Source organism: Notolepis coatsorum, assembly GCF_963971535.1.
Source record: "Notolepis coatsorum genome assembly, chromosome: 16".
In the NCBI taxonomy this organism is placed as follows: Eukaryota; Metazoa; Chordata; class Actinopteri; order Aulopiformes; family Paralepididae; genus Notolepis; species Notolepis coatsorum.
Window position 1 is genome coordinate 4,439,561 of NC_140180.1, and position 19,656 is coordinate 4,459,216.

Sequence of the window (19,656 nt, forward strand, 5' to 3'; positions counted from 1 at the left end):
GGACATTATTTGAAAGCAGCCGTGATGCCAAACTTGGCTGGAACGTGCCATCAGGGAGATTCAAGGTGCAAGACTAATTATATTGCTAACGAAACATCTCCATCAGCACCTGTTTAAGTTTGAATCATACCTCGATCCACTTTCATCCACATGATGTCAGTGTTACATTAGGTATCTGTACAGCGTTTAGGATAAGCCCTGCCCCTCCTGGAGCTGTTCTGTTCAGCTCAAACGACGGAGGGGAAGAGCATTCGAAACAGACGAGATGTCGTTGTGATGGATACAGACTTTACATTTTCATGGTTGGAATTATGAGATTTCACTTTATGAACAACCAGCGTTTTTATTGTTAGCACTAGAAGTGTCTCTGGATACGAGTCTCAGAATTACTGCAGGCCTAACGGGCGACGGAGGACAAAGAAGCAGGATGGAGGGCTGGTGGATTTTCCTGCGTCTTTCTCTGCTGCTGTGCCTCGGAAAGCAGGTTTCGGCTCAAATCAGATACTCTTCTCCAGAGGAGGTGAAAGTGGGATCCGTTGTTGGAAATGTCGCCAAGGATCTAGGACTGGATATTAGTACGTTGAAGGATAGGCGTTTTCGCATCGTGTCGTCTGGCTCTAAGGACGCTCTCTTTGAGGTAAATCAGAACAATGGAATATTGTATGTCCATAAGAACATCGACCGAGAGGAGCTCTGTGACGGCAGCAGTGCTTGTCTCATAGATTTGAAAATAGTTGTCGAAAATCCACTCGAGATTCACTATGTAAGTGTGGAGATAACGGATGCTAATGACCATGCACCGACATTTTCAGAGAGAGAGAAATTAATAGAGATTGTCGAGAACACATTACCGGGGACACGCTTTCAATTACTAGGTGCCCGTGATCCAGATGTCGGTGTGAATTCTGTCCAGCGTTATAAAATCAGTCAAAACGATAATTTTCAACTTGAAATCAGAGACATGGGAGAAGACAAAATCCCATTTTTAGTCCTACAGAGGAACTTGGACAGAGAACAGAAAACTAACCATAGCTTGATTCTGACAGCTATAGATGGAGGAAACCCACAAAGGTCTGCAAAACTTAATGTAACCATAAGAGTTCTTGACATTAATGATAACAGGCCTGTCTTCTCCAAGGAAGTTTATTCAGTCATGTTACGAGAAAACGTAGCTGTCGGTACTGTTGTAATAAAGGTTCAAGCTACTGATCTGGACGAGGGAATTAACGGGGCTGTCGAGTATGCGTTTGGAAGTGACATGAACCCCAAGGTGTTGGAATTGTTTACTTTAGACATGGAAACAGGCGAAATTCGAGTTAATGGACCGATTAACTTTGAAACAATTGATGTTTATAAGTTGGATGTCCAAGCTTCTGACAAAGGTCAACCTCCAACGACAACGCATTGTAGAGTGATTGTAAAGATCCAAGATGTTAATGATAATAAACCAGAAATTGAGGTAACGTCCATATCCAATGTAGTCCCTGAGGATTCTAAGCCTGGGACAGTAGTTTCTTTAATTAGCGTTATAGATATTGATTCTGGTCTCAACGGAAAGGTCATCTGTAGTCTGTCAGATAATGTACCATTTGAACTAAAACCTTCATATAAGGAAAATATGTTTTCATTAGTGACTAAAGACACGCTGGACAGAGAAAGAATACCAAACTATGACATCACAATAACAGCTACTGACTGTGGTCAGCCTCCTCTCTCCGCTGTCAAAACTCTGAACATCCAGGTATCTGATGTAAATGACAACAGACCAGAGTTCCTACACAATCCTCTTGAACTGTATTTGTTGGAAAATAATGAACCTGGTAGATCAATATTCTCTGTTAGCGCCTCTGATAAAGACATCCACGAAAACGCTGCTATTTCTTATCACATATTTAGAGGAGAGGGGAATCTGAATAATATGGCATCTTTCCTCAATATTAATTCTGATAATGGACAGATTTCAGCGCTTAAAAGTTTTGACTTTGAGACTTTGAAAAAGTTCCAATTCCAAGTTGTTGCCACAGACTCTGGAACTCCACCACTAAGCAGCAACGTCACAGTGAACGTGTTCATTCTGGATCAGAACGACAACGCTCCAGTCATCTTGTATCCAGTCAACACTAACGGTTCTGCTGAAGGTGTGGAGGAGATTCCCCGCAATGTGAACGCAGGCCATTTGGTGGCTAAAGTGAGAGCCTATGACGCTGATATAGGATATAACGGCTGGTTATTATTCTCACTGCAGGAAGTTAGTGACCACAGTCTCTTTGGTTTGGACCGCTATACAGGACAGATAAGAACACTTCGCTCCTTCACAGAGACAGACGAGGCTGAGCAGAAACTGGTCATACTGGTCAAAGACAATGGCAACGTTTCACTGTCAGCAACAGCTACTGTGATGGTCAACGCTGTGGAGCCCAAAGAGGCGTTTGCAGCTTCTGATGTTAAAAGTGCAGCAAAAGACGAGGAGGAGAACAATGTGACATTTTATCTGATGATAACTTTGGGCTCAGTTTCAACACTTTTTCTCATCAGTATCATCGTGTTGATTGTAATGCAGTGCTCCAAAACCACAGACTGTTCCTCCAAGTATTTACAAGACGTGAATTACGACGGGACACTGTGCCACAGCATCCAGTACAGATCTGGAGACAAACGCTACATGTTAGTTGGACCCAGAATGAGTATAGGTTCTACTATAGTCCCGGGCAGCAATGGAAATACTCTAGTGGTCCCTGACAGGAGGCGAGCGTCTGGAGAGGTAAGAGCTGTTTGTTTTCAAAACATGTAATATTCAATGCATTAAATTAACAGATAATATGTTATCTCATGCTTTAAAACAGTCGATCACTTGTTGAATGGCGCTGTCCTTGGTGCTGGAATGTAGGCTTCCTTCCATACAATCCGAATGGGCTACAGCTTTGGACATGTTTGTTTGCAAAGCATGTTATCTTCAATGCATTAAATGAGCATATAATACGTTATATATATATCTGTAGAAACTGAGATGCGTTCACCATGTTATAAGACGTTGATGAAGTGTCTCACTGTTGTTGACTGGCGCTGTCCTTGGTGCTGAACTGTTCCTTCCATTACAGCAGAATAGCATATAGTGTTTAGAAATGGATCATGGCGCAGCCTTGCCCATAAATCTCTCTGCTTCTAATGATTTACTTTGGCTGGGGTTCCTAATTATTTATTTTTCTTTTAATACTTTATTTTAACTGAGAGATAAGATATGATATTTACAAGGTGCCTTTATGAACCTTCTGTGCTCTTTTACTTACTTTGTTTATGATTCCGAAAGAGTAGATTTTGAGTTGGGACACTTTCCACCGTGGTAAGCCCTGTGCTGTAAGCCAGTTTGTTTACTCCTATACATTATAGCAGGAGAGGACAGGTCCTATGTTGTGCTTTGGATTGGTTCACTGCAAGTCGTAGACATAGCGCATACACCTGCCTTTTATAAACATATATTGTTGGAGACTTCTAACCTATAAGGCAACGGTTCAGTGTCCATGGGGCTGAAATTACATTGAGGCCATGGCATTTTCTGTTCACACTTGTTTTTCCGATTAGCCACACCATGTCTTCCTTTCATACACACTATATATAAACATTTCAACGCCTCTTCCTCAGGGTGTCAGTGTTACACCAGGAAACAGTTGTGTTCTTCAGATCTTGCCCTGCCCCTTGTGTAGCTCCAGTGCACCTCACAAGCAGACGATGCACATAACCGAGCTCCACGCATCATTCGATGGAGCAGAGGTTTATCTTCTGGAAACATGAATTATCTTTACTAGCTAAATGTAGGTGTGACGGTCGGTTCTTGCGTGGCGACACTTTGCTGGATAACGATGAGAAACGAAGGACTAAAACGAAGCATGGAGTATTGGAGGCTTCCTTTGTATTCATATCTGCTGCTGCTGAGCTTCGGAGAGCAGATCTCCGCTCAGATACGATACTCTGTTCCCGAGGAGGTGAAAGAAGGATCCGTTGTTGGAAATGTCGCCAAGGATCTTGGACTCGACGTCGCTTCTTTGACTGACAGGCGGTTTCGTATCGTTTCTGGGCCTAAGGATGCTTTGTTTGAGGTAAATCAGAACAATGGCGCCTTGTTTGTCCGTAAGCACGTCGACAGAGAGGCGCTGTGTGAGGGGAGCGGTGCTTGTCTAACGGAGCTTAAGATTGTAGTTGAAAATCCTCTGGAAATACACTACGTGGGTGTAGAAATCACTGATGTAAATGACCACGCGCCTAGCTTTCAAGAAAAAGAGCAGCGATTTGAGGTAGCCGAACATACCTCTCCAGGCACGAGGTTTCAGCTCCACGCCGCTCGCGATCCTGACGCCGGAATTAATTCCATCCGCACGTATACATTGACGTCAAATGATTACTTTGAAATAGATATTCGACAAAGTGATGAGGAGAAAATACCCTTTTTAGTGTTGAAGAAGTCCTTAGACAGAGAGCAAAATAACAAACACTTGCTCCTGGTTACAGCGGTTGATGGAGGCAAACCTCCAAGATCAGGGACTCTAAATGTTTCAATTATTGTCCTTGATATCAATGATAACCGTCCTGCTTTTAGTCAAGAAACTTACCATGTTAGATTACAAGAAAATGTTCCAATCGGCACAGTTATAATTAAAGTGAATGCAACAGATCCCGATGAAGGGAATAATGGCGAAATTGAATACAGCCTTGGAAAGACTTTGAGGCGAAAGGTCTATGACATATTTGAATTGGACAGGTTAACTGGAGAGATTAAGGTAAAAGGAGAAGTTGACTTTGAGGATACAGAGGTTTATAAATTAGATATACAAGCAGCGGACAAAGGGCTGCCTCCTCAAACAGTAGAATGTAGGGTTGTTGTAAAGATAATAGATGTCAATGATAATAAACCAGAAATAGAAGTGACATCACTCTCTAATACAGTGTCCGAAGATTCTAAGCCTGGCACAGTCGTTTCTCTTATTAGTGTGACAGATAAAGACTCTGGAATCAATGGAAAGATTATTTCAAGTATATCAGAGAACGTGCCTTTTGAATTAAAACCCTCCTATAAAGAGAACATGTATTCCATTGTCACTAAGGGGGTGTTGGATCGAGAAGTCATGTCACATTATGATATAACACTTAGAGCCACGGATTGCGGTCAGCCTCCTTTATCCACGTTCAAAACTCTGAGTATTCAGATATCAGATGTAAATGATAATAGTCCACACTTTTCACAAAGTCCTCTGGAGTTGTACTTGGTGGAAAACAACGCCCCTGGCGCTTCCATATTCTCTGTAAGCGCCTCTGATAATGATTTGAATGAAAATGCAGCCATTGCATACCACGTTGTTAGAGGAGAAGGCGCCCAAAACTATATGGTGTCGTTTCTGAATATCAATTCTGAAAATGGACAGATTTCGGCGCTTAAAAGTTTTGACTTTGAAACTTTGAAAAAGTTCCAATTCCAAGTTGTTGCCACAGACTCTGGAACTCCACCACTAAGCAACAACGTCACAGTGAACGTGTTCATTCTGGATCAGAACGACAACGCTCCAGTGATCTTGTATCCAGTCAACACTAACGGTTCTGCTGAAGGTGTGGAGGAGATTCCCCGCAATGTGAACGCAGGCCATTTGGTGGCTAAAGTGAGAGCCTATGACGCTGATATAGGATATAACGGCTGGCTGTTATTCTCACTGCAGGAAGTTAGTGACCACAGTCTCTTTGGTTTGGACCGCTATACAGGACAGATAAGAACACTTCGCTCCTTCACAGAGACAGACGAGGCTGAGCAGAAACTGGTCATACTGGTCAAAGACAATGGCAACGTTTCACTGTCAGCAACAGCTACTGTGATGGTCAACGCTGTGGAGCCCAAAGAGGCTTTTGCAGCTTCTGATGTTAAAAGTGCAGCAAAAGACGAGGAGGAGAACAATGTGACATTTTATCTGATGATAACTTTGGGCTCAGTTTCAACACTTTTTCTCATCAGTATCATCGTGTTGATTGTAATGCAGTGCTCCAAAACCACAGACTGTTCCTCCAAGTATTTACAAGACGTGAATTACGACGGGACACTGTGCCACAGCATCCAGTACAGATCTGGAGACAAACGCTACATGTTAGTTGGACCCAGAATGAGTATAGGTTCTACTATAGTCCCGGGCAGCAATGGAAATACTCTAGTGGTCCCTGACAGGAGGCGGGCGTCTGGAGAGGTAAGAGCTGTTTAAACTCTTTAATTTGTGTCATTGCCTTAAATTCATTTTCCTATAGCCTATTTCTTTTTTGTAGTTTGTGGGCACATGATGTCATGTGTCTAAATGATTTGCCTTAATTTAGCCTAATGAATTTTCATTATCTCAGCGTTTAGTAACTTTAATGATCTAGCTTGTACTCAGGGTGCTCGCTGTCCATGGTGCTGAAACCCCCACCTGCAGTTTCAAGTGTTGCCACTTACTTGTGCTTAATTCTTACCACCTATATGTTATATGTGTTATGTTTATCCGTATTTTGTACATACCCATCTTCCCATATAATGCAGTGTGTAGAACCTATGGGCATATTTGTAAATATGTTACTTCATCACCGAAATCCATAAGGCTGAAAGGTGAGATTATGGTTAAAGGAAACTTGTAATATGCTGCCTATTCGGACGGTGGCAGTACCCAACTATAATAACGATTCCAATATTATTGTCAGCCTTCGTGTGAGTCGCAAAATAGACCGAGAGGAGGTCTGTGAACGGAGCAACGTGTGTGTTATTAATCTGAAAACCGTGCTGGAAAATCCGCTGGAAATTCATTATATCGCAGTGGAGGTGACGGATGTAAATGACCACGCGCCTACATTTCCAGAGGACGAGAAAATGCTCGATATATACGAGTCTGCGCTACCGGGAGCTCGGTTTCAGCTACAAGCCGCCCGAGACTCCGACGGTGGTGTGAACGCTGTTCAGCAATATAGATTAAACCCGAATGATCATTTTCGTCTGGAGGTTAAAGATAGAGGCAAGGATGGCAAAGTACCTATTTTACATTTACAAAAGCAACTAGATAGAGAAACTAGTACTAGCCATAGACTACTACTCACGGCGATAGACGGGGGCAAACCTCCACTGTCTGGAACTGTGACAATATCCATCAATGTTTTGGATGTAAATGACAATATGCCGGTTTTTACTAAAGATGTGTATTCTGTAACTTTGAATGAAAACTCCTCCGTTGGCTCTAAAGTCGTCCAGGTTAATGCAACAGATTTGGATGACGGTCTGAACGGTGAGGTCATGTACTCATTTGGTAGTAATGCAAATAGTAAAGTTCGAGAACTTTTTGATATAGACACAAATACGGGTGACATTATTGTTAAAGGGTTGATCGATTTTGAGGCAGAGGAAAGCTACGTGATTGATATACAGGCATCTGACAAGGGCTCAATTCCATTGACAAGTGACAAAAGTGTGCTTATTAAAATTGTAGATCTTAATGACAACACGCCTGAGATTGAGGTGGCATCACTGTCAAGTTCGATTTCAGAGGATTCTAGACCAGGAACCACGGTGGCGCTGATCAGCATTACTGACTTAGATTCTGGGATCAATGGAAAAGTGATTAGCTATTTAGTCGACGACGTCACTTTTACGTTAACACCTTCCATACAAGATAATATGTACGCTATAGTCACCAAATCAAAACTTGACAGAGAGAAGCTTTCACAATACCATGTGACAATAGTTGCTAAAGATGCAGGGGAACCATCTTTGTCATCTGAAAAGACTATTAGTGTTGTTGTATCAGATGTGAATGATAACAGACCAGAGTTTTCACTGAGTCCCTATACTTTCTATGTGACTGAGAATAACTCACCAGGAGCCTCTGTGTTTTCAGTGAGGGCCTCTGATCGTGACGAGGGTGATAATGCTCTGATATCATATCATATTCTGAGAGATGGAAGCAATGATAATAAACTAGCTTCATTCTTAAACATTAACTCTGAAAACGGAGACATATTGGCGCTAAAAAGTTTTGACTTTGAAACTTTGAAAAAGTTCCAATTCCAAGTTGTTGCCACAGACTCTGGAACTCCACCACTAAGCAGCAACGTCACAGTGAACGTGTTCATTCTGGATCAGAACGACAACGCTCCAGTCATCTTGTATCCAGTCAACACTAACGGTTCTGCTGAAGGTGTGGAGGAGATTCCCCGCAATGTGAACGCAGGCCATTTGGTGGCTAAAGTGAGAGCCTATGACGCTGATATAGGATATAACGGCTGGTTATTATTCTCACTGCAGGAAGTTAGTGACCACAGTCTCTTTGGTTTGGACCGCTATACAGGACAGATAAGAACACTTCGCTCCTTCACAGAGACAGACGAGGCTGAGCAGAAACTGGTCATACTGGTCAAAGACAATGGCAACGTTTCACTGTCAGCAACAGCTACTGTGATGGTCAACGCTGTGGAGCCCAAAGAGGCTTTTGCAGCTGCTGATGTTAAAAGTGCAGCAAAAGACGAGGAGGAGAACAATGTGACATTTTATCTGATGATAACTTTGGGCTCAGTTTCAACACTTTTTCTCATCAGTATCATTGTGTTGATTGTAATGCAGTGCTCCAAAACCACAGACTGTTCCTCCAAGTATTTACAAGACGTGAATTATGACGGGACACTGTGCCACAGCATCCAGTACAGATCTGGAGACAAACGCTACATGTTAGTTGGACCCAGAATGAGTATAGGTTCTACTATAGTCCCGGGCAGCAATGGAAATACTCTAGTGGTCCCTGACAGGAGGCGAGCGTCTGGAGAGGTAAGAGCTGTTTATTTTCAAAACATGTAATCTTCAATGCATTAAATTAACAGATAATATGTGCTTTAAAACAGTTGATTACTTGTTGAATGGCGCTGTCCTTGGTGCTGGAATGTAGGCTTCCTTCCATACAATCCGAATGGGCTACAGCTTTGGACATGTTTGTTTGCAAAGCATGTTATCTGCAATGCATTAAATGAGCATATAATACATTATATATCTGTAGAAACTGAGATAAGTTCACCATGTTATAAGACATTGATGAAGTGGCTCACTGTTGTTGACTGGCGCTGTCCTTGGTGCTGAACTGTTTGTCCCATTACAACAGAATAGCATAGTGTTTAGAAATGGATCATGGTGCAGCCTGGCCCATAAATCTCTACGCTTCTGTGCTCTTTTACTTACTTTGTTTCTGATTCCGAAAGAGTCGATTTTGAGTTGGGACACTTTCCACCATGGGGCAAATGTCATAAGAAAGTACTGGTGTCTGGAGAGCGAATCCTTGTACTGTAAGCCAGTTTGTTTATTGCTATACATTATAGCAGGAGAGGACAGGTCCTATGTTGTGCTCTGGATTGGTTCACTGCAAGTCGTAGTCATAGAGCATACACCTGCCTTTTATAAACATATATTGTTGGAGACTTCTAACCTATAAGGCCACGGTTCTCTGTCCATGGTGCTGAAATGACTTTGAGGCCATGGCATTTTCTGTTCACACTTGTTTTTCCGTGTAGCCACATTGAGTACCATGTCTTCCTTTCATACACACTATATATAAACATTTCAACGCCTCTTCCTCAGGGTGTCAGTGTTACATCAGGAAACAGTTGTGTTCTTCAGATCTTGCCCTGCCCCTTGTGTAGCTCCAGTGCACCTCACGAGCAGACGATGCACATAACCGAGCTCCGCGCATCATTCGATGGAGCAGAGGTTTATCTTCTGGAAACATGAATTATCTTTACTAGCTAAATGTAGGTGTGGCGGTCGGTTCTTGCGTGGCGACACTTTGCTGGATAACGATAAGAAACGAGGGACTACTGTAAAACGAAGCATGGAGTATTGGAGGCTTCCTTTGTATTCATATCTGCTGCTGCTGAGCTTCGGAGAGCAGGGCTCCGCTCAGATACGGTACTCTGTTCCCGAGGAGGTGAAAGAGGGATCCGTTGTTGGAAATGTCGCCAAGGATCTTGGGCTCGACGTCGCTTCTTTGACTGACAGGCGGTTTCGTATTGTTTCTGGACCTAAGGACGCTTTGTTTGAGGTAAATCAGAACAATGGCGCCTTGTTTGTCCGTAAGCACGTCGACAGAGAGGCGCTGTGTGAGGGGAGCGGTGCTTGTTTAACGGAGCTTAAGATTGTCGTTGAAAATCCTCTGGAAATACACTACGTAGGTGTAGAAATCACTGATGTAAATGACCACGCGCCTAGCTTTCAAGAAAAAGAGCAGCGATTTGAGGTAGCCGAACATACCTCTCCAGGCACGAGGTTTCAGCTCCACGCCGCTCGCGATCCTGACGCCGGAATTAATTCCATCCGCACATATACATTGACGTCAAATGATTACTTTGAAATAGATATTAGACAAAGGGATGAGGAGAAAATACCCTTTCTGGTGTTGAAGAAGTCCTTAGACAGAGAGCAAAAGAACAAACACTTGCTCCTGGTTACAGCGGTTGATGGAGGCAAACCTCCAAGATCAGGGACTCTAAATGTTTCAATTATTGTCCTTGATATCAATGATAACCGTCCTGCTTTTAGTCAAGAAACTTACCATGTTAGATTACAAGAAAATGTTCCAGTCGGCACAGTTATAATTAAAGTGAATGCAACAGATCCCGATGAAGGCACTAATGGTGAAATTGAATACAGCCTTGGAAAGACTTTGAGGCGAAAGGTCTATGAAATATTTGAATTGAACAGCCATACTGGTGAGATTAAGGTAAAAGGAGAAGTTGACTTTGAGGATACAGAGGTGTATACATTAGATGTACAAGCGTCAGATAAGGCAACACCTCCTCTAACAGTAGAATGCAGGGTCGTTATAAAGATAATAGACATTAATGACAATAAACCAGAAATAGAAGTGACATCGCTCTCAAATGCAGTGTCCGAAGATTCTAAGCCTGGTACAGTCGTTTCTCTTATTAGTGTGACAGATAGAGACTCTGGTATCAATGGAAAGATTATTTCAAGTATATCAGAGAACGTGCCTTTTGAATTAAAACCCTCCTATAAAGAGAACATGTATTCCATTGTTACTAAGGGGGCGTTGGATCGAGAAGTCATGTCACATTATGATATAACAGTTAGAGCCACGGATTGCGGTCAGCCTCCTTTATCCACGTTCAAAACTCTGAGTATTCAGATATCAGATGTAAATGATAATAGTCCACACTTCTCACAAAGTCCTCTGGAGTTGTACTTGGTGGAAAACAACGTCCCTGGCGCTTCCATATTCTCTGTAAGCGCCTCTGACAATGATTTGAATGAAAATGCAGCCATTGCATACCACGTTGTTAGAGGAGAAGGCGCCCAAAACGATATGGTGTCGTTTCTGAATATCAATTCTGAAAATGGACAGATTTCGGCGCTTAAAAGTTTTGACTTTGAAACTTTGAAAAAGTTCCAATTCCAAGTTGTTGCCACAGACTCTGGAACTCCACCACTAAGCAGCAACGTCACAGTGAACGTGTTCATTCTGGATCAGAACGACAACGCTCCAGTCATCTTGTATCCAGTCAACACTAACGGTTCTGCTGAAGGTGTGGAGGAGATTCCCCGCAATGTGAACGCAGGCCATTTGGTGGCTAAAGTGAGAGCCTATGACGCTGATATAGGATATAACGGCTGGTTATTATTCTCACTGCAGGAAGTTAGTGTCCACAGTCTCTTTGGTTTGGACCGCTATACAGGACAGATAAGAACACTTCGCTCCTTCACAGAGACAGACGAGGCTGAGCAGAAACTGGTCATACTGGTCAAAGACAATGGCAACGTTTCACTGTCAGCAACAGCTACTGTGATGGTCAACGCTGTGGAGCCCAAAGAGGCTTTTGCAGCTTCTGATGTTAAAAGTGCAGCAAAAGACGAGGAGGAGAACAATGTGACATTTTATCTGATGATAACTTTGGGCTCAGTTTCAACACTTTTTCTCATCAGTATCATCGTGTTGATTGTAATGCAGTGCTCCAAAACCACAGACTATTCCTCCAAGTATTTACAAGACGTGAATTACGACGGGACACTGTGCCACAGCATCCAGTACAGATCTGGAGACAAACGCTACATGTTAGTTGGACCCAGAATGAGTATAGGTTCTACTATAGTCCCGGGCAGCAATGGAAATACTCTAGTGGTCCCTGACAGGAGGCGGGCGTCTGGAGAGGTAAGAGCTGTTTAAACTCTTTAATTTGTGTCATTGCCTTGAATTCATTTTCCTATAGCCTATTTCTTTTTTGTAGTTTGAGGGCACATGATGTCATGTGTCTAAATGATTTGCTTTAATTTAGCATAATGGATTTTCATTATCTCAGCGTTTAGTAACTTTAATGATCTAGCTTGTACTCAGGGTGTTCGCTGTCCATGGTGCTGAAACTCCCACCAGTTTCAAGTGTTGCCACTTACTTGTGCTTAATTCTTACCACCTATATGTTATGTGTTATGTTTTTCCGTAATTTGTACATACCCATCTTCCATATAATGCAGTGTGTGGAACCTATGGGCATATTTGTAATTATGTTACTTCGTCACCAAAATCCATCAGGCTGAAAGGTGAGATTATGGTTAAAGGAAACTTGTAATATGCTGCCTATTCGGACGGTGGCAGTACCCGACTATAATAACGATTCCAATATTATTGTCAGCCTTCGTGTGAGTCCGCCCCTTCAGCATTCACTCAGAGCAAGAAAGAACATTTACGCATCGGCTTCGGAACAACACACATTACTCTACTCGGTCTGGTGTATAGGCTACACTATTGCACACAAGTTGGATTATTCCCAGCTGCAATGGATAAAGAAAGGCTGGCTATCGGTACATAGTTGATTTGTCGGAGCAGTGCTTTTTCCACCAAACATGGAACAAAGAAGAGGAGAGGCGTGGAGACAGCGACGGGAGAGGGTCGTCTTTGTGGCCGCTCTGGTTTTGTTCTTCAGCAGTGCTTCAGCGCAGATACGCTACTCTATTTCCGAAGAGGTCAAAGACGGAACTGTCGTTGGGAATATCGCTAAGGATTTAGGAATAGATCTGAATATCCTCAAGGAGAGGGGATTTCGGATCGTGTCTGGCGCGACCGAGCCCCTCTTCGAGGTAAACCAGAACGACGGAGTCCTTTATGTGAGTCGCAAAATAGACCGAGAGGAGGTCTGTGAACGGAGCAACGTGTGTGTTATTAATCTGAAAACCGTGCTGGAAAATCCGCTGGAGATTCATTATATCGCAGTGGAGGTGATGGATGTAAATGACCACGCACCGACATTCCCAGAGGCCGAGACAAAGCTCGACATTTCTGAGTCTGCGCTACCGGGAGCTCGGTTTCAGCTACAAGCCGCCCGAGACTCCGACGGTGGTGTGAACGCTGTTCAGCAATATAGATTAAGCCAGAATGATCATTTTCGTCTGGAGGTTAAAGATAAAGGCAAGGATGGCAAACTACCAATTTTACATTTACAAAAGCAACTAGATAGAGAAACTAGTACTAACCATAGATTACTACTCACGGCGATAGACGGGGGCAAACCTCCACTGTCTGGAACTGTGACTATATCCATCAATGTTTTGGATATAAACGACAATATGCCAGTTTTTACTAAAGATGTGTATTCTATAACATTGAACGAAAACTCCCCCCTTGGCTCTAAAGTCGTTCAAATGAATGCAACAGATTTGGATGACGGTCTGAACGGTGAGGTCATGTACTCATTTGGTAGTCATGCAAATAGTAAAGTTCGAGAACTTTTTGATATAGACACAAATACTGGAGACATTATTGTTAAAGGGTTGATCGATTTTGAGGCAGAGGAAAGCTACGATATTGATATACAGGCATCCGACAAGGGCTTAGTTCCATTGACAAGTGACAAAAGTGTGCTTATTAAAATTGTAGATCTTAATGACAACACGCCTGAGATTGAGGTGGCGTCGCTTTCAAGTTCGATTTCAGAGGATTCTAGACCAGGAACCACGGTGGCGCTGATCAGCATTACTGACTTAGATTCTGGGATCAATGGAAAAGTGATCAGCTATTTAGTCGACGACGTCACTTTTACGTTAACACCTTCTATACAAGATAACATGTACGCTATAGTCACCAAATCAAAACTTGACAGAGAGAAGCTTTCACAATACCATGTGACAATAGTTGCTAAAGATGCAGGGGAACCATCTTTGTCATCTGAAAAGACTATAAGCGTCGTTGTATCAGATGTGAATGATAACAGACCAGAGTTTTCACTGAGTCCCTATACTTTCTATGTGACTGAGAATAACTCACCAGGAGCCTCTGTGTTTTCAGTGAGGGCCTCTGATCGTGACGAGGGTGATAATGCTCTGATATCATATCATATTCTGAGAGATGGAAGCAATGATAATAAACTAGCTTCATTCTTAAACATTAACTCTGAAAACGGAGACATATTGGCGCTAAAAAGTTTTGACTTTGAAACTTTGAAAAAGTTCCAATTCCAAGTTGTTGCCACAGACTCTGGAACTCCACCACTAAGCAGCAACGTCACAGTGAACGTGTTCATTCTGGATCAGAACGACAACGCTCCAGTCATCTTGTATCCAGTCAACACTAACGGTTCTGCTGAAGGTGTGGAGGAGATTCCCCGCAATGTGAACGCAGGCCATTTGGTGGCTAAAGTGAGAGCCTATGACGCTGATATAGGATATAACGGCTGGTTATTATTCTCACTGCAGGAAGTTAGTGTCCACAGTCTCTTTGGTTTGGACCGCTATACAGGACAGATAAGAACACTTCGCTCCTTCACAGAGACAGACGAGGCTGAGCAGAAACTGGTCATACTGGTCAAAGACAATGGCAACGTTTCACTGTCAGCAACAGCTACTGTGATGGTCATCGCTGTGGAGCCCAAAGAGGCTTTTGCAGCTTCTGATGTTAAAAGTGCAGCAAAAGACGAGGAGGAGAACAATGTGACATTTTATCTGATGATAACTTTGGGCTCAGTTTCAACACTTTTTCTCATCAGTATCATCGTGTTGATTGTAATGCAGTGCTCCAAAACCACAGACTATTCCTCCAAGTATTTACAAGACGTGAATTACGACGGGACACTGTGCCACAGCATCCAGTACAGATCTGGAGACAAACGCTACATGTTAGTTGGACCCAGAATGAGTATAGGTTCTACTATAGTCCCGGGCAGCAATGGAAATACTCTAGTGGTCCCTGACAGGAGGCGAGCGTCTGGAGAGGTAAGAGCTGTTTGTTTTCAAAACATGTAATCTTCAATGCATTAAATGAGCAGATAATGGGTAATGTCATGCTTTAAAACAGTGGATCACTTGTTGAATGGCGCTGGCCTTGGTGCTGGAATGTAGGCTTCCTTCCATACAATACGAATGGGCTACAGCTTTAGACATGTTTGTTTGCGAAGTAGTTATCTTCAATTAAATTAGCATATAATACGTTATATATATCTGTAGAAACTGAGATAAGTTCACCATGTTTTAAGACGTTGATGAAGTGGCTCACTGTTGTTGAGTGACGCTGTCCTTGGTGCTGAACTGTTCCTTCCATTACAACAGAATAGCATAGTGTTTAGAAATGGATCATGGCACAGCCTTGCCCATAAATCTCTCTGCTTCTAATGATTTACTTTGGCAGAAGTTCCTATTTATTTATTTTTCTTTAAATATATATTTTTTTAACTGAGATAAGATACGATCATTACAAGGTGCATTTATGAACCAGAAGGACCATGGTGCACAACTATTGGACAACTCTCTCTTCAACACGTTCTGGCCTCATCTCACTGGTCACTGCGCACCACCATCTACTGTGCTCTTTTATTTACTTTGTTTCTGATTCCGAACGAGTAGATTTTTTAGTTGGGACACTTTCCTCCGTGGGGCAAATGTCATAAGAAAGTACTGGTGTCTGGAGAGGTAAGCCCTTCATATACTACTTCAGAAAAGTTGTTATCTGTTTGCATTGTGCTCCTATTACCTTAATGTCTTGCTTGGGGATGTTTACAATTTGAACTGATATGTAATGTTCAGTGAAGGTAAAACATTAAAGCTTTTGCTGATGCTGTCTGTGGTGCTGAAACGCAGTCATTCGTAACCAGTGTGGTGGATTGTTAACTCTCTCTAAAGACACTCTGATGGTCAGTTCTCATCCAAAGCAGACAAGTCTAGCAGCACGGCTCCTTTAGATTCATTTACGATGTAGAAGAGCGTGTGAAATACCTGTACCTTGTGGCTGCATACGCTCCTCTACATAAGGCATTATTTGAAAGCAGCTGCGATGCCAAACTTGGCCAGAGTTGGTTGAAAGGTATAATCAGGGATATTCAAGGTGCAAGACTAGTTCTATTGCTAACGAAACACCTCCATCAACACCTCTTTCAGTTTGAATCATACCTCAATCCACTTTCATCCACATGATGTCAGTGTTACATTAGGTATCTGTACAGTGTTTATAATAAGCCCTGCCCCTCCTGGAGCTGTTCTGTTCAGCTCAAACGTCGGAGCGGTAGAGCATTCGAAACAGACAAGATGTCGTTGTGATGGATACAGACTTTACATTTTCATGCTGGGAATTATGAGATTTCACTTTACGAACAACCGGCGTTTTTATTGTTAGCGCTAGAAGTGTCTCTGGATACGAGTCTCAGAATTACTGCAGGCCTAACGGGCGACGGAGGACAAAGAAGCAGGATGGAGGGCTGGTGGATTTTCCTGCGTCTTTCTCTGCTGCTGTGCCTCGGAAAGCAGGTTTCGGCTCAAATCAGATACTCTTCTCCAGAGGAGGTGAAAGTGGGATCCGTTGTTGGAAATGTCGCCAAGGATCTAGGACTGGATATTAGTACGTTGAAGGATAGGCGTTTTCGCATCGTGTCGTCTGGCTCTAAGGACGCTCTCTTTGAGGTAAATCAGAACAATGGAATATTGTACGTCCATAAGAACATCGACCGAGAGGAGCTCTGTGACGGCAGCGGTGCTTGTCTCATAGATTTGAAAATAGTTGTTGAAAATCCACTCGAGATTCATTATGTCAGTGTGGAGATAACGGATGCTAATGACCACGCACCGACATTTGCAGAGAGAGAGAGATTAATAGAGATTGTCGAGAACACGTTACCTGGTGCACGCTTTCAATTACCAGGTGCCCGTGACCCAGATGTCGGTGTGAATTCTGTCCAGCGTTATAAACTCAGTCAAAACGAGAATTTTCAACTTGAAATTAGAGAGAGAGGAGAAGACAAAATCCCATTTTTAGTCCTACAGAGGAACCTTGACAGAGAACAGAAAACGAACCATAGCTTGATTCTGACAGCTATTGATGGAGGAAACCCACAAAGGTCTGATAATCTTAATGTCACCATAAGAGTTCTTGACATTAATGACAACAGACCTATCTTCTCCAAGGAAGTTTATTCAGTCATGTTACGAGAAAACGTAGGTGTCGGTGCTGTTGTGATAAAGGTTCAAGCTACTGATCTGGACGAGGGAACTAACGGGGCTGTCGAGTATGCGTTTGGAAGTGATATGAATCCTAAAGTGTTGGAATTATTTACCTTAGACAAAGAAACAGGTGAAATCCATGTTAGTGGACCCATTGATTATGAGGCAATTGATGTTTATAAGTTGGATGTCCAAGCTTCTGACAAAAGCCAACCTCCAATGACAACGGATTGTAGAGTGATTATAAAGATCCAAGATGTTAATGATAATAAACCAGAAATTGAGGTAACGTCCATATCCAATGTAGTCCCTGAGGATTCTAAACCTGGGACAGTCGTTTCTTTAATTAGCGTTATAGATATTGATTCTGGTCTCAACGGAAAGGTTATCTGTAGTCTGTCAGATAATGTACCATTTGAACTAAAGCCTTCATATAAGGAAAACATGTTTTCATTAGTGACTAAAGACACGCTGGACAGAGAAAGAATACCAAACTATGACATCACAATAACAGCCACTGACTGTGGTCAGCCTCCTCTCTCCGCTGTCAAAACTCTGAACATCCAGGTATCTGATGTAAATGACAACAGACCAGAGTTCCTACACAATCCTCTTGAACTGTATTTGTTGGAAAATAACGCAGCTGGTGCATCGATATTCTCTGTTAGCGCTTCTGATAAAGACATAAACGAAAATGCGATTATTACTTATCAAATAAATAGAGGAGAGGGAATTCAGAATAACATGGCATCTTTCCTGAATATCAATTCTGAAAATGGACAGATTTCGGCGCTAAAAAGTTTTGACTTTGAAACTTTGAAAAAGTTCCAATTCCAAGTTGTTGCCACAGACTCTGGAACTCCACCACTGAGCAGCAACGTCACAGTGAACGCGTTCATTCTGGATCAGAACGACAACGCTCCAGTCATCTTGTATCCAGTCAACACTAACGGTTCTGCTGAAGGTGTGGAGGAGATTCCCCGCAATGTGAACGCAGGCCATTTGGTGGCTAAAGTGAGAGCCTATGACGCTGATATAGGATATAACGGCTGGTTATTATTCTCACTGCAGGAAGTTAGTGACCACAGTCTCTTTGGTTTGGACCGCTATACAGGACAGATAAGAACACTTCGCTCTTTCACAGAGACAGACGAGGCTGAGCAGAAATTGGTCATACTGGTCAAAGACAATGGCAACGTTTCACTGTCAGCAACAGCTACTGTGATGGTCAACGCTGTGGAGCCCAAAGAGGCTTTTGCAGCTTCTGATGTTAAAAGTGCAGCAACAGACGAGGAGGAGAACAATGTGACATTTTATCTGATGATAACTTTGGGCTCAGTTTCAACACTTTTTCTCATCAGTATCATCGTGTTGATTGTAATGCAGTGCTCCAAAACCACTGACTGTTCCTCCAAGTATTTACAAGACGTGAATTACGACGGGACACTGTGCCACAGCATCCAGTACAGATCTGGAGACAAACGCTACATGTTAGTTGGACCCAGAATGAGTATAGGTTCTACTATAGTCCCGGGCAGCAATGGAAATACTCTAGTGGTCCCTGACAGGAGGCGAGCGTCTGGAGAGGTAAGAGCTGTTAATTATCTTTAATTTGTTTCATTGCCTTACGTTAATTTCCTCGTAGCTTATTCCTTTTTTGTTGTGTAAGGTGTAAGGTAAGGCATGGTGTTATATACATACATATGTGCCTTCATTTAGTCAAATTAACATAATTGAATTGCCTCAGAGTTTATGGACTTTAATCCTCTGGCCTGCACTCATTATTTCTGCTGTCCATGGTGCTGAAACCCCCACCTGCAGTTTCAAGTGTTGCCACTTACTTGAGCTTAATTCTTACCACCTATATGTTATATGTGTGTTTATCCGTATTTTATACAAACCATCTTCCCATATAATGCAGTGTGTAGAACCTATGGGCATATTTGTAATTATTTTACTTCGTCACCAAAATCCATAAGGCTGAAAGGTGAGATTATGGTTAAAGGAAACTTGTAATATGCTGCCTATTCGGACGGTGGCAGTACCCAACTATAATAACGATTCCCATATCATTGTCAGCCTTCGTGTGAGTCCGCCCCTTCAGCATTCACTCGGAGCAGGAAAGAACATTTACGCATCGGCTTCGGAACAACACACATTACTCTACTCGGTCTGGTGTGTACAGGCTACACTATTGC

At 42.6% G+C, this 19,656-nt stretch overlaps 3 protein-coding genes across 3 annotated transcripts; all 3 read left to right on the forward strand.

The window, feature by feature from the left end:
- Positions 1 to 427: 427 nt before the first annotated feature.
- Positions 428 to 12,584, forward strand: LOC311242435 (protocadherin alpha-8-like; the record flags this gene model as incomplete). Its single annotated transcript, XM_084331398.1, has 4 exons — positions 428 to 660; positions 6,703 to 8,809; positions 12,033 to 12,194; positions 12,573 to 12,584. 4 exons carry the CDS (start codon positions 428 to 430, stop codon positions 12,582 to 12,584), a joined length of 2,514 nt encoding a protein of 837 aa, XP_084187524.1.
- LOC311242370 (protocadherin alpha-8-like) lies at positions 3,885 to 6,233 on the forward strand (the record flags this gene model as incomplete). Its single annotated transcript, XM_084331327.1, has 1 exon — positions 3,885 to 6,233. The coding sequence occupies one exon, from the start codon at positions 3,885 to 3,887 to the stop codon at positions 6,231 to 6,233; it is 2,349 nt and encodes a 782-aa protein (XP_084187453.1).
- A 299-nt stretch (positions 12,585 to 12,883) lies between the features above and the next one.
- LOC311242436 (protocadherin alpha-3-like) lies at positions 12,884 to 19,133 on the forward strand (the record flags this gene model as incomplete). Its single annotated transcript, XM_084331399.1, has 3 exons — positions 12,884 to 15,244; positions 18,953 to 19,045; positions 19,128 to 19,133. The coding sequence occupies 3 exons, from the start codon at positions 12,884 to 12,886 to the stop codon at positions 19,131 to 19,133; spliced, it is 2,460 nt and encodes an 819-aa protein (XP_084187525.1).
- Positions 19,134 to 19,656: the final 523 nt, after the last annotated feature.